General features: G+C 34.6%; 1 protein-coding gene across 1 annotated transcript in view; it reads right to left on the reverse strand.

Moving 5' to 3' along the window:
• The window catches only part of LOC149068295 (uncharacterized), a 42,398-nt gene that overhangs the window by 21,023 nt on the left and 7,656 nt on the right, over positions 1–13,719 (reverse strand). Inside the window, exons 2-3 of the mRNA XM_089251742.1 lie at positions 7,243–7,315; positions 1,032–1,229 (exon numbers count right to left, since the gene is read on the reverse strand). Coding sequence (XP_089107868.1) covers positions 1,032–1,229; positions 7,243–7,285 — 241 coding nt within the window. The 5' untranslated portion in view covers positions 7,286–7,315. The remainder of the gene's footprint in view (positions 1–1,031; positions 1,230–7,242; positions 7,316–13,719) is intronic.

The following is a 13,719-nucleotide window of genomic DNA, read 5'->3' on the forward strand; positions in this document are numbered from 1 at the left end:
TATTTGATAGCATTTCTAATTCAAGACTAGTTTATTCTGTGATATTAAAATCTTTATGTGGTGATGTCATTGGTGATTTAACACTCGTTACTTTTCAACATTGACAATTTAACAGTTATTGTAGAAGAGATAATGTATCTTTTCACTATTCATAGTAACATTGGTGAATTAATCTTAGCTGGCCACCATTGCATGATTACAGGAATCTATCAGGCTTTCGTGATGCATAACACAATGAAAGTCCAATCATTTTCAGGGATAAAACAGAGCACAGGAAAATTCAAAAATCTATTTGCAAAAACAATCTGTAATCTTCTCTTTCATTTCTTGACTTCTATGACTTTTCCGAGACTTTGATGACTTTTTTCTCAGACATTCATAGGAGACAACCTGTGCAAGCAACCAATCAGAATGTTCTTTTGGACTTACAAACAAGAACTAAGTGTCATTCTGACCAAAGCATCTGACTTGTATGGACATAAAAATCTCTACTCAGCTACGATGACACGGGTGAAGGCTTAAATTGCGATTCAAGGATGTGGCATCGATGAATAGCATAGTTCTAACTTTTTTGCAGTCTCTTTGATCTTTGAATCAACGAAGTTGAACTTATATTTGAGTGATTTATAAAATGAGCAAGCGCTTTGAACAAAGTTTGATTCAATAAATGAGCGATGATTTACATTACGAGAAAAGATTTTGTGCCCTGTTTACTCAGTTTCACTTTCATGTAACTTATCACACATGGTGTGTTTTATTTATTTGTCATACAATTATTATGCTGTATTATTGATTTAATGTAATTTTTTTTGGTCATTTTTATGTGAATGAAAAATTATGGAACACAAATCATCTGAGTTTTCGTTATTTCCTATGGAATAATTTGTTTCGATATATAAGTGAGATTTTGATTACGAGCATGTTCACATAATGAATTACACTTGTAAGCCCAAGTTTGACTGTGCGAACAGTGTCATGAAATGATGCATTTATTATCTTGCAATATATTCTTTGATAGTGCTTATACTTACCCGTCTTACTATAAATTTTGATTTGGAAAGACTTCCAAGAATATTTAGGCTCACAGCAATCTTTTATGAACCTCTGTAGAGTGGAGGTTGCTGTTGTTGGTGGTGGCCACTTAGCTTCTACTTCAGAAACAATCCATTTACATGGGATAATTTCGACTGAATTATCATCCACAAATCCTATAACAGCATACTTCTTCACTAGGAACAGAACACAGTATATATATACAATGTGAAGCAGTCTTGTTAACATTAAAAAAAGTGTGCATTAAAAAAAATTTTAGTACCCTTTATCCTGTTTCTTTCTTGCACTACAAAGATCACAATTACCCTAATTTTAATGTGTAATACCCTATCTAATACCCAAAATTTTGACGTCTCAGAATCTACATTGACACTGCAGCAAATCAAGATAGGCAAAACCTTGTTAAAAAATGATATTTCCATCTCTATACAATCTTCAACTTCTGGAATCAAAAGGTAGAGAGTCTAATGTGTACACCTTCATCCAGAGAAGTGTTCCGAATCATTGCTCTCTATTTTTTCGTTCCAGCAGCAGAAGACTTCATTTGAAGATGGAAAACAGATTTTGGATCAAGAATTCTGCAATGTCCATCAACATCATTGATACTTCAGTGGTTTTTATGTCAAATATATCTAAAAAATACAGCAACCCAAAATAACAGCAATTATCACAAAGAAACTAATATCTGATGCTGATCCTACCAAGAAATTGTGGAGTCGTACTAAAAACAAACAGCTGCAAACAAATAATTGCAAACCAACTGCTATCGGCTCTAAAATAGTGACGACAGGATTCATGGTAGAGGTCTGATCCAGATCTGTGCTGGAGTTCAATGTTTCGATGTATAAAATCCATGGTCAAGGCCAAAAATGGTCACATTACAATGTATTTACACGATAGCAGCACGAGCTTCATTATACTACCCTACCAAATGAACGTGTAACTTTGCATATGCAGAAATGCAGTTTTTCTACCTGTATTGCAAAGAATGAATGATTCTTCTGAGTATTCATACATAATAAGGAAAGACAGAAACACAAATTATATCAAATTGATGGGAATTTGCACGGAATATATATATATATATATATATATATAACTATAAATTTTAACACTACGAAATTCCTTGTATATATATACAAGGAATTTCGTAGTGTTAAAATTTTTTGAAGCAAAGAGAGAAAAAATTAATTTAACACTTATAAACTCGTTGGAAACATTCAATCTACTTCAAGTAAGTTTTTTGCAGTCGATATACTCAAGATGAACCTCATAGAAGATGGAAATACAAATTACAACCGTACCCTTTATTTAGGTTTTCCAGCTTGAGCATTTCATGAATTGCTTTCATAAGTTTCTGGATTGTGATAATTTTTTGAAAAGAGCATGCAGGTACCAGGGTTGTCAAATTTACTCCCCGGGTAGATACCCATTTTCCCTCCCGGGCTGGGTTTTTTAGGGAAAATTAGTTTTTTTGGAAGAAATTGTTTATTTTGGAAGAAAATGTGTTGCTTTCAGGTTAACATTTTATTTTGAGGTTAGTTTATGTATTCCAAAAATTGCTGCATACCCATTTTTTACGTAAGCATTTAGGTATGAGATTTACATATTAAAATATGTTACAAGAAACCGCAAACAGAAAATCTAACATGGACTTTAATTTATCAAATATACCTGATATGTAATATGTGATAAGCATATCCACAGAAATTATTCCTTATTTATAAATACACAATAATTTTTCACACACGCACAAATCCTTGTATAAATAAATTGAAGTCTCTGTGAAGAAGTAAATCAATGTTATGTAAACTGAATTTTCATTCAAAAAATATATTTACATGTTTGCATTACTTTTTCATAAGTTGGCGGCGGCTCGCCAAAGACTGGCCAACAGTTGCCCAAGTGCGGAGTCGGCGTGAGTCTATTTTGTGACTCTACAGACCGGAGCAGAATGCTGATTCAATATGTTGTGTTGTCTATGATACATAAAAAGCTGACTGTCGCAGTGGTGACCAAAATATTTGTTACAATGCCAAACAAAATAGAGATATTACAAAAAGGTCCTACCTTGATCCTAAGGGCATTGGCGGTGCTGCAAGCAGCACATACACAAACTACACTGAATAATTATTTGAAACGGTTGAAAAAAAATGACAACAGAGATATTGCTTGGACTGACATAGAAAATAAGGAATTTCAAAATTCCAAAACACTATTGTCCGACGCAACCCTTTTAACACATCCGAAACCCCATGCCAAACGCGTTCTTCAAATAGATGCATCCGCTTTTGCCATTGGTGGTGCACTGTTTCAGGTGGTTGACAACGAGTTTCAGCCTCTTGCATTCTTTTCTAGGAAATTATCTCCCGCAGAATGCAACTACAGTGTGTACGACCGCGAGTTGCTGGCTGCACATGCTTCTATAAAGCAGTTTTGGCATATGTTAGAAGCTAGGGACTTTTCTTTACTCATGGCCCATAGACCATTGACATATGTCTTAGGACAAAAATTAAAAAAAGTCTTCTCCTCGTCAATGCAGGCAATTAGATTTTATTGCCCAATTCACTACTGACATACACTATATCAGGGGTAGCAAAAACATATCAGCAGATGCACTATCCCGCATTCCATCAATTTCAATCCTATTGACTATAATAAAATTTCAAAAGCACAAGAACGCGATTAAACTTTAACTGATCTTTTACAAAATCAACGAGGATTACAGCTCAAAAAAGTGACTTTGCCAGACTCAAATACTTCACTATTTTGTGATCTCTGCACTGGCGCAGCTAGACCATATATACCAGAACAATTTTGGAAGCAGATTTTTGAGATCATTCATAATATTTCCCATCCAGGAATTAAAGCTACAACTAAATTGATTCGAACTTGCTTCATTTGGTCTTCATTAAATAAAGGTTGTAATAATTGGTCCAGACAATGTACAATGTAAACACGAAATACGAAAACCCCATTAGGTTTATTTCCTGACTAAACTGAGCAATTTCATCACATCCATCTTGATATCATTGATCCTCTTCCTCTTTCTGATGGCAATGCCTATTGTCTAACTATGATAGACAAATTCACACGTTGACCGGAGGCGGCCCCAATTCCAGACATCAGCGCAGAGACTATAGCTCGCACATTCTACTCAACATGGATAGGCTATCTCACTTCGGGGTGCCATCCAAGATTACAACAGATCATTTGAGAGCTCCCTCTTCCTAGCACTGGCAAGAGTACTAGGAATTCAATGAATACGGTCCTCACCATATCACCCGCAAGCAAATGGCCTTGTGGAGGAGCTACACAGACCACTCGTGTACTGCCCTACCCACCATATTACTCGGTTTCCATAGAGCCTTCAAAGAAGATCTGAAAGCTACCACCATGGAATTGGTATACGGCACTAGTCTCACACTTCCCGGAGAAATATTCGATCCCACTCCGAGGGAAACATCATCAAAAGAACTTGTTGAGACTATCAGAGAACATTTTTCAAAATTATGACCGCGACCAACATCTTGTCATGGACCACAAAGTTCCACCCTCATCTAAAGGATTGCTCACGCGTATTCATTCGGCACAATGGAGTGTGGAAGTCGCTCCAAGCTCCATATGACGAACCATTTCAAGTAATCCAATGACGTGAAAAGACATTCAACATAGATGTAATTGGGAAAAAAACAAACAGTTTCTTTGGACAGACTGAAACCCACCTTCCTGGCTTCAGACGTAAAAGATTCCAGTCCATCATCAACAAGAATTACTTTGCCTACGCATCCCGTTCCTCACACAAGAAAAACACGTTCCGGATGAACTGTCCACCAAAGAACTGTGGCCAACAGTTGCCAAGTGTGAGTCGATGTTTGTGACTCTACAGACCGGAGCAGAATACTGATTCAATATGTTGTGTTGTGTATGATACATAAAAAAGCTGATTGTAGCAAGTTTTAAACAGGTACATCAGACTTTCATGACTGAAATATTAAGAGACAAATAACATTATCTCATAAGGAAAAGAAAATAACTTTGTGAGATTCTTGAATTGAACAATGGTAACGAACACCTTCAAATGAAACAGAACAAAAAGTATAGTTTTTCTCTGAAAATAAGACCTAACCAGAAAATATAAGCCCTAGCTCGATTTTTCAAGATGCTCACAATATAAGCCTGACCCCGAAAATTGGCCTGTTTAAATTATCAGCCAGATGAAGATATTCTGTAGGTCTGTTGCTATATACATGAAAGATTGCCTTGCATAAAGTGATATTAATATACAATAATGTTATTAACATTTGTATTTAATGATAATTCAAATTATTCTATAGTTTTAAGTTCCCAAAAATCGTTTATTTGGACAAGTGGAAAACACCTCCAGAGTAATGAATCCTCAGAATGACTGCTATCTCCTCCTCTTAACCAGATTATTTTTTTAATTATTATTTCTCCTTTAAAAATATTTCACAATTTAATTTAATGAAGCAGGGATATTTTTCAACAATGAGGAATTCAAGAAAAAGAGAAGCATGTGACTTCAGCTCCTGAAAGTTTGGGTTCGATTTAAAATAACTATGGAGGTTCTGGTTACGTAGCTATACGTTTTATTTTTGACTAATCAGGGCACTTTTGGATACATTTTCTTCTGGGTTTGAAAAATTTGGGGAAAAAAAAATTGAGGCACCATCCTGATTTCTCAGAATTTTCATTATCCAAATTCATTCATTTTACGACAATCTTCTTGCTACAGTTCTGCATACAACTCAAGGTTGAGATACAATTATGCAGAAGTGGGTGTGTTTGTGCCCTTATTGTATGGTTAATTTTATTGATCAATTCCATAGTTTAAGATGCACCAAAAAATGTATATTCAGACATAAGATGTACACATAAAGGATGTACATACATATTTAAGTTACATATTCTGAGGTTGTGGAAAAAGGAAATTTGTAACAGTCAAGCTGTTGACAAGGATATATAGTAATACTTTTATTCATGAGACACATGGGGTCTAAGTTGTATCGAGAGACGAAGACATTCTCTAGGAGTTTGATGTTAAGCTTCATGAAGAAGGGTTGTCAGTTTTGAATGTTAACGTACAGTTGTTCTGTATTAATGTAGAATAATGGAATTTTCAATGTTCGCTGCTCTATATACACTACACCGACCATCACAAATTCAATTTTCCTCCAATTTTGCCCAAAAAACCTGCCCAGGCTGTAAGTGAACAATTATTCCCTTATTTTATGGTCAATTTTATTAATCAAACACATAATTTAAAATGCACCAAAAAATTTATATTTAGACAATGTAAGATGCATACATAAAGGATGTACATACATGCTTAAATTAGATATTTTGAAAAACTAAATTCAATTTTCTCAATTTTGCCCAAAAAAAACCTGCCCGGGCTGTTTTTTTTTTATAAAAAACCCGAGTTTTTTACAACTCTGGTAGGTACAGTGAACCTCACTACAATGACACTCAATAAAACGATGAATCCTGCTACAGCAATATTTTCTCTTGCCACTGTGCTGGTGGAGTGGTTATAGTGATGGACTCGATTGTGAGGTCCCAGGTTCGAACTCTACTGGTACCAAAATGGTCAGCTGGTTGGAAGTTGGTTTTCTGTGGTTCAAGGGGCGAATGTGAGCCGATCTTCATGTTAAAAAGGCTCACCACAGAGAGCAACAGGCCTACAAATGGTACAAATATTCAATCATCACACTTCCCTTCTGAAATATCAACAGCAACACTTAAAATCAGACACAACACTAGATGCGTACTGAGATTGTTAGGTACACACACTTCTAGCACAACTCACTAGGTAGTAAATTGTCTATAGTGATAGACCAAAGTTATACTCCATTCAAAAGATTTTTTTCTTGGTCCACAGAGTATCGTTGTATCGAGGTTTCATTGTATTACCTTTAATACTTTCAAATAACAATTAAACCTTTAATGGTGTTATCCTGGAGCCTTGAAATTCTCTAGGGAGGATCACCTTCAAAATGAGCTGCCCTTGATAAAAACATTCAAACAGATGTAACACTTGAATACTAACTCTAGGTCTCAGAAACGTAGTCGGTAATATAGGTAACACTCATGCAGTTTTTATATTTTTTGTTAGTATTCTAGGGTTAACAACACTCAAGTATACCACAATAAAAAATGCTTCCTTACCAGAACGAACACTTTCCGCTGTAGACACCACACGTGAATCCATATTAATGCCTTCAGATGTCAATAACTTTGGCTAAAAGTGATGCAAACAATAAATGTTAAGAAAATTGCCATGTGATCAAAAGAAAGAACGTATTGCACTATCACTGCAACTACTTTCAACACAAAAAATTTAACACTGACTGAAGAGCATGACGGATAGAAAAAAATGCTTTAAAACTAGAGCTAAATTTCTTACAAACCTATAAAATTCTATTACAGGTCCAGGATAGGTTCAAAATTTTTTTTTTTTTGAATATATTTTTTTTTCTTTGGAATGAAATAAATCCTACAGACTCCTTTGAAAGATAGGCAGAGGATACATACATGGCACCTTCCATGCTTTCGGTGAACTGTGGCCGATGTAACATAAGTGACGTAACATGGACTGTTGTATCTTTTAAAGATGAAGTATGTCATGCTTCAATTTGGTATGATTGTTAATAGCTATTTGTATCTTTTGAAGATAAAGTACACAGTGAGTTTATTCAATGTACAGCAGCTTGCCACATGTTTATTCAAGTGTACAGCTTATGTAACAATAGTTGCGGACCCCTGAGAAATTAGGCAATCCACAACGCTATGATTAGTTTCTTGTACATGTTATATGGTAAGGTGAAAAAATTCACTCTGGGTTTGGCCGAAAACAATCTCTGGGTTTGGCCGAAAACAATCTCTGGGTTCAATAAAAACATGAATGCGGAATATAACGGCCAGCATGCAAAAAATTAATTAAAATAGAAATATGAAATGTGTACTACTCGAGAGAATTCATATGCAATCCTGTAAACCAGGAGTCTTCAACCTATCAGACATGAAGGGCCAAATTTAAACTTTCCACGAAGCCCGTGGGCCACCAAATCATGTAATTTAGTGACATCTTAATATAAAAGACCAATTGGGCTCCTAGTTAGAAAGGCAAGGGACAAAAATCAATTGAAGATTTTTTATGTATTCTGAAATTATTTCTTTGGGTGACATGGACTTTAGATACCCTTCAGAAAGTCACCAAATGTGGCACCTTGGAAACGTTTATTTTCTCTGTGCTTGTCTGCTGGATTATACTGTCTTCTTTGACTGCTCGGGCATTTAACCTGCTTAGTGAAATAATATTAATAAGGGGGAAGTTATAAAAAAATCAAATTTTTTATCTGATTAAATCAAATGTGGTTCAGGTGCATCAAGTTGACAATAATAACGGTTCGCAAAGCAGGGCCATGCTATCATTTATTGATTCACAAATGTTGCAAAATATATGCATTGTGGTAAGTGACAGCATATTTCTTATTCATTTTTTTATTATTTACATTCCAGAGTAAGGGATCATGACAGAGTAAAAGCGAAACTACATCCATGGTCATAGCTGTAGCAATTTTGCTATGTTCCCTCTTATGTATTATTTGCATATTCACATGCAGGTAGCCTATATTAGCACATGTATTTTGCACTACTGCATTGTTGAACTTTGTGTAGTTTTGCTTTCATCACATGTTGTTGCTGTTACTACAAATTCTGCTCACAGTCATGTTTCAACACCAATTGTTTTTCCATTGTTGATGGTGTTAAACTGATTCTGCTGGGCAGAAGAATAGCAAGTTCAAAACCAGCAGAATTTATTTTTCCGATGAACTTTAATTTTGCATTTTCAGAATTTTTTTTTCAATTCAGCAGAACCAGTGTGCTGTCAATTCAATTTCATCGATGCACATGTGGATTTCACTTTATTCGGTGAATTATTGCTGTGTGTATGCCGTAAGGATTACTGTAATTTCTAACGTGGATTATTACTGCGCAGTGGAGTAAGGAGGAATAAAAAAGAACTTAATTTCCCTACATCATGCGTCAGATTGCACTAAAATTGCAACCCAAGGCCTTGGCACCAATAAGGGTAATTAAACTCCATTTTCGCCTCTCTTTTATTGATTGTGAAATAATTTCTATCAGAAAATACCAAGTAATTTTTCTCTTTGATTTGTGTCTTTTTTTTTCTCACTAACTTTGAAATAATTAGTTTCAAAAATGCTAACATGATTTCTTTCATTAATTCTGAATATTTTCATCAATTCTGGAATTATTTCTTTTACTAATTCAGAGTTTTTGTGTGTGTGTTGGTTTGTTACGGAATTACTTTTCATTTATTCTAGAACAAATCTTTTCCCATTGTTTTCAACAATTTTCTGAAAATGATCTGCAGGCCATGACTAAAAGCTCAGAAGGCCAAATGCGTTGAAACAGTATGTATGATACAATGTAGAGATGCAAAATTCTAGAGAATAATCTTAATCTTTAGGAGAATATTCTCAATCGAGGAGAATATTTGAAAATATTCCCAGAAGGACTACTATTATAAATTACTCTCACCTCCTATTTTTTCTCTAAAGAGGGTATTTTAAAATTATTTAAAAAAATTAAAACCTCTCTTATTCTGACAACAGGCCCCGACAACATCCCAAATTCCATTCTTAAATTCTGTGCTGGTGAAATCTATCTTTTAATTTTTTTCGTTTCCCTAAATCTGCTGTCCTCTTCCAAAGATTGGAAAACCAATAACAACAATATTGTATGAATAAATAAATTACAGAAGAATACTTTTATCAAAAATAATACTTTAAGTTATTTATAATAGTCCTTCCAGAGCATATTTTCCAGTTATTTATAACAGTGGTCTTACTCAAGAATATTTGTAATAACATATATTATAATAAATAATCTCTATAAATAACTTGAGAATATTCTCTTCAAGAACTACTATTATAAATTACTGGAGAATATTCTTATCAAAAATAATAAGAATTATTCTCAAGTTATTTATAATAATCTTTCCAGAGAATATTCTCAAATATTCTCTTTGATGGGAATATTCTCAAGTTATGTACAGATAATATACTCTCAGGTTCTCTATCCCATCTCCCTCCCTGTCATCAAGACAGGGAATATTGAAGTTGGTAGCCCACAATTTTAAAGTTTAAAAGCAAGAAAATGAAACCAACATGGCTAAGAATTGCACAACTTGCAAAGAAATATGAGTGATACATAATTCAATTGTATATGCATTGAAGAAAACAACAGTTCTGTATCTTCTTAGAATGAAGGTGATTATAGAAGAATAGCTTCCTTTGTCATTCACCTTTGGTTTTACTTTTTCCTTTGAACTAATTTCTTTTTTATTTATCTAATTTTGAAATAACTTATTTTATGGTTTCTAAAATCTTCATAAACAAACTTTTCATCATGAGAATATTCTTGAACTAAAAGTTTTCATTATGAGGTGATTATGCCAAAAATTGTTTTGTTTCAAATGTTTCAGGCATTGAAAACTGAATTATATTTCATAATATAAATAAAATTAGTAATCTTTTTTCATTATTTAAAAGAAAAATTAATATTCTCGATTATTCCACAATTTTTACATATAGGAGAATATTCGTTCTGCTCACATCTCTAATACAATGTATAATGGGGAAAAAAGAGCTAAAATGTGCATGTGAAATTTCAGAGGTGACGCCACCTTCAGATGACAAACTACTATTTTCAAAAAGGAAATAGTACATAGTCTCAGCAGAGCACCAACAGGCTAGAAAGGAAATAGTTGCTAAAAATCCCCAAAGGGATTATATTATAGCTTTTTCAAAAATAGTTTTTTCAGGTGTCGGTTGCCAGAGTAGAGCCATACCACTTGTATTTTTCTATAACTATAAATGTAAATGGTAACGATGGTCTGTTTATTTGTCCGTCTGTTGACGTACTTGTGTCTGCAACTTTTTCAGTGGTCCTTCAGTCTGGTGGCTGTACTTCTTTTGATGGTGACAATAGCCCCGTTCACATGTGCAATAAAACATTCCGGGAAGTTCCCGGTAATGGAGATTTTCACTACAAACCATTCACATGACGTTTAGTTTATGCCTGTAATCCCCCTCTTCTTTCCGGAAGTCGTCACTGGTTATGTGGGTTGAACGGAAGTGGTTGATTCAAGATGGCTGACGAAGGAGCTTACAGTAGTTTTTGTGGCGAAAAGGATTATAGGAAAGAATGTCGGTGTCAACCACCAATCCACCCCAAGAAAGATGGGGGTTTTTTTTTATGAGCTTCTCTCCCACCTTTTTTTTCCCTACGAGGGGGAAAAAAAAAGTTGCCATGCAGGTAATTATCACCAAAGTGACCTCCAATCTTACACATATGAACGGGGCTAATATGTACTTTGCCGCATGAGCATGGTATTTATTATACATCATGGGAAGAGCTGATAAGGGCACCTCGTCGTCGGCACTCTCGTAGTACCAGACTTAGCTCTGAATATGCCCACTACAGCTACCAGTGAAAAGTCAGGAAAAAAATAGAAGATGACGACTTAACAGCCAGGACCGAACACAGGATCAGCCCTTTGGAAGGGGGAGCACAAAAATTTTCTTCGAGAAATTCAGAGTTACCTACCTTCAAAAAGCATTTAAATTAATAGAGGAACAGCTACAGTACAATCCAGAACTCCTTGGCAACTTTTTTTTGGCGAGTTCCTTACCAGAAGCACTGGTTGCTCTTTGTTTCGTGACTTCTCTATAATGTTTTTTCTTCAGGTGGCGCTAGTTCAGCAGAGTTTTCAAATGGGTTTGTTTTGAAATTTGCCATTTCATTGTTCTTTATATGCGTCAGTTTATTAGATTATCCTAAAGTCGTTAGGTTGTATCATTTGTTATATATTTTATTTATACAATTCCTTATTTTTTCTTAAAGTAACTTCAAATATTTTATTTAGACAGGAAAAGGAAAAAGGGGAAATTCGATCCAAGAGGTAATGTTGGCATGTTTGTAGGTTATGCTGAATATTCAAAAGCTTATAGAATATGGATGAATAACAAAAAGCAGATAGAAATAGCCAGAGATGTGAAAGTACTGAACACTTTCTACAATGACAAGAACTCAAATAATGTTGACGACCTTCTAGAAAGAAAAGAAAAAATGTCCAACAAAACAGAATTTCAAGTTCCTGTCCCAAATGAAAATATAGGTGAAGTATTTGATGTTGTGTTAAACTCTGATCAAGATGAATCCTCAGAATCTGATGAAAATCAACATATTGATGGAGATGATAAAGACCAACCTGATGGAATTGAAGATAAGAATGAAACTAGAATCCAAAGAACAAGAAGACAGCCGATTTGGTTCAATGACTATGAAATGTCAGTTTATTGTGAATTGAAAGAAGCACTCAAAGGTCCTGATGCTCAGTTATGGATTGATGCTATGAGAAAGGAAATTATTTCACATTTAAAAAATGATACTTTTGAAATTGTTCAAAAGCAAAATTCGATGAACATTATTGGATGTAAGATGATTATGTAGAACAAGTACAAGTCTAATGGAGATCTTGAGAGAAGAAAAGCTCGTTTAGTTGCAAAAGGTTATGACCAACGCCCAGAACTTGATTACAATGAAACATATGCTCCTGTAGCGAAGTTAAGTTAATTTAGGCTATTACTGGCATTAGCTGTTGAAGAAGATTTGGATTTGCATCAACTAGATGTTTCTACAGCATTTCTAAATGAAGAAATTGAGGAGGACATTTTCATGGAAAAACCAGAGATGCTTGAAAAACTTGTCTTTGAAATAATGCTGGAACACAGCTCAGACACTGATCAAACAGTCTTCATGAAAGCCAGAAAGATGCTTTCTGATCTGAGGAATGATGAAACACATAAAGTGAAAAAGGCATTATATGGACTGAAACAAGCAAGTCATCAATGGTTCACAAAACTTGACAAAAAACTCAAGGAACTTGGGTTTCAATCACTAAATGCTGATCCATGTCTATACTCTTCATTGAAAGGGGGAGAGAAAACTATTGTTGCAATATATGTGGATGATCTCATTATAGCCACGAATAAGGTCCAACAATTTGAAAAATTGAAAATTGAACTTAGGAAATCCTTCGAAATGCATGACTTAGGTGAACTCCAGTACTGTCTTGGAATCGAATTCAAACGTAAAGATGGAAAGATAATAATGCCTCAACAAAAGTACATTACAAGTATTCTTGAAAGATTTGGAATGTCAGAATGTAAGCCAATATCTACTCCGATGGAATCATCTTTCAAACTGTCAAAAGGAAAAAAATATAACATCTGAATATCCGTATCAAAGCCTTATTGGTTCACTTATGTATTTATCTGTAGGTACTCGACCTGACATTACATACGCTGTTAGCTATTTGAGCCAATACAATAACTGCCATGAAAAATCACATTGGATGGCAGCGAAAAGAATTCTCAGATATTTACAAGGTACCAAGAATCTATCATTAGTATACCAAAAGACTGGGAAGATGATAGTTGGATATGCTGATGCAACATGGGATTCATGTAGTGAAGATTGTAAGTCCTACACTGGTTACTGTTTCAAGTTTGGAGGTTCTGCTATATCATGGGAATCAAGGAAACAAAGAAC

This window comes from Pholcus phalangioides, unplaced genomic scaffold (assembly GCF_987345545.1).
Source record: "Pholcus phalangioides strain wild (caught in Gottingen) unplaced genomic scaffold, Ppha-v1.0 ptg000027l_1, whole genome shotgun sequence".
NCBI classification, from domain to species: Eukaryota; Metazoa; Arthropoda; class Arachnida; order Araneae; family Pholcidae; genus Pholcus; species Pholcus phalangioides.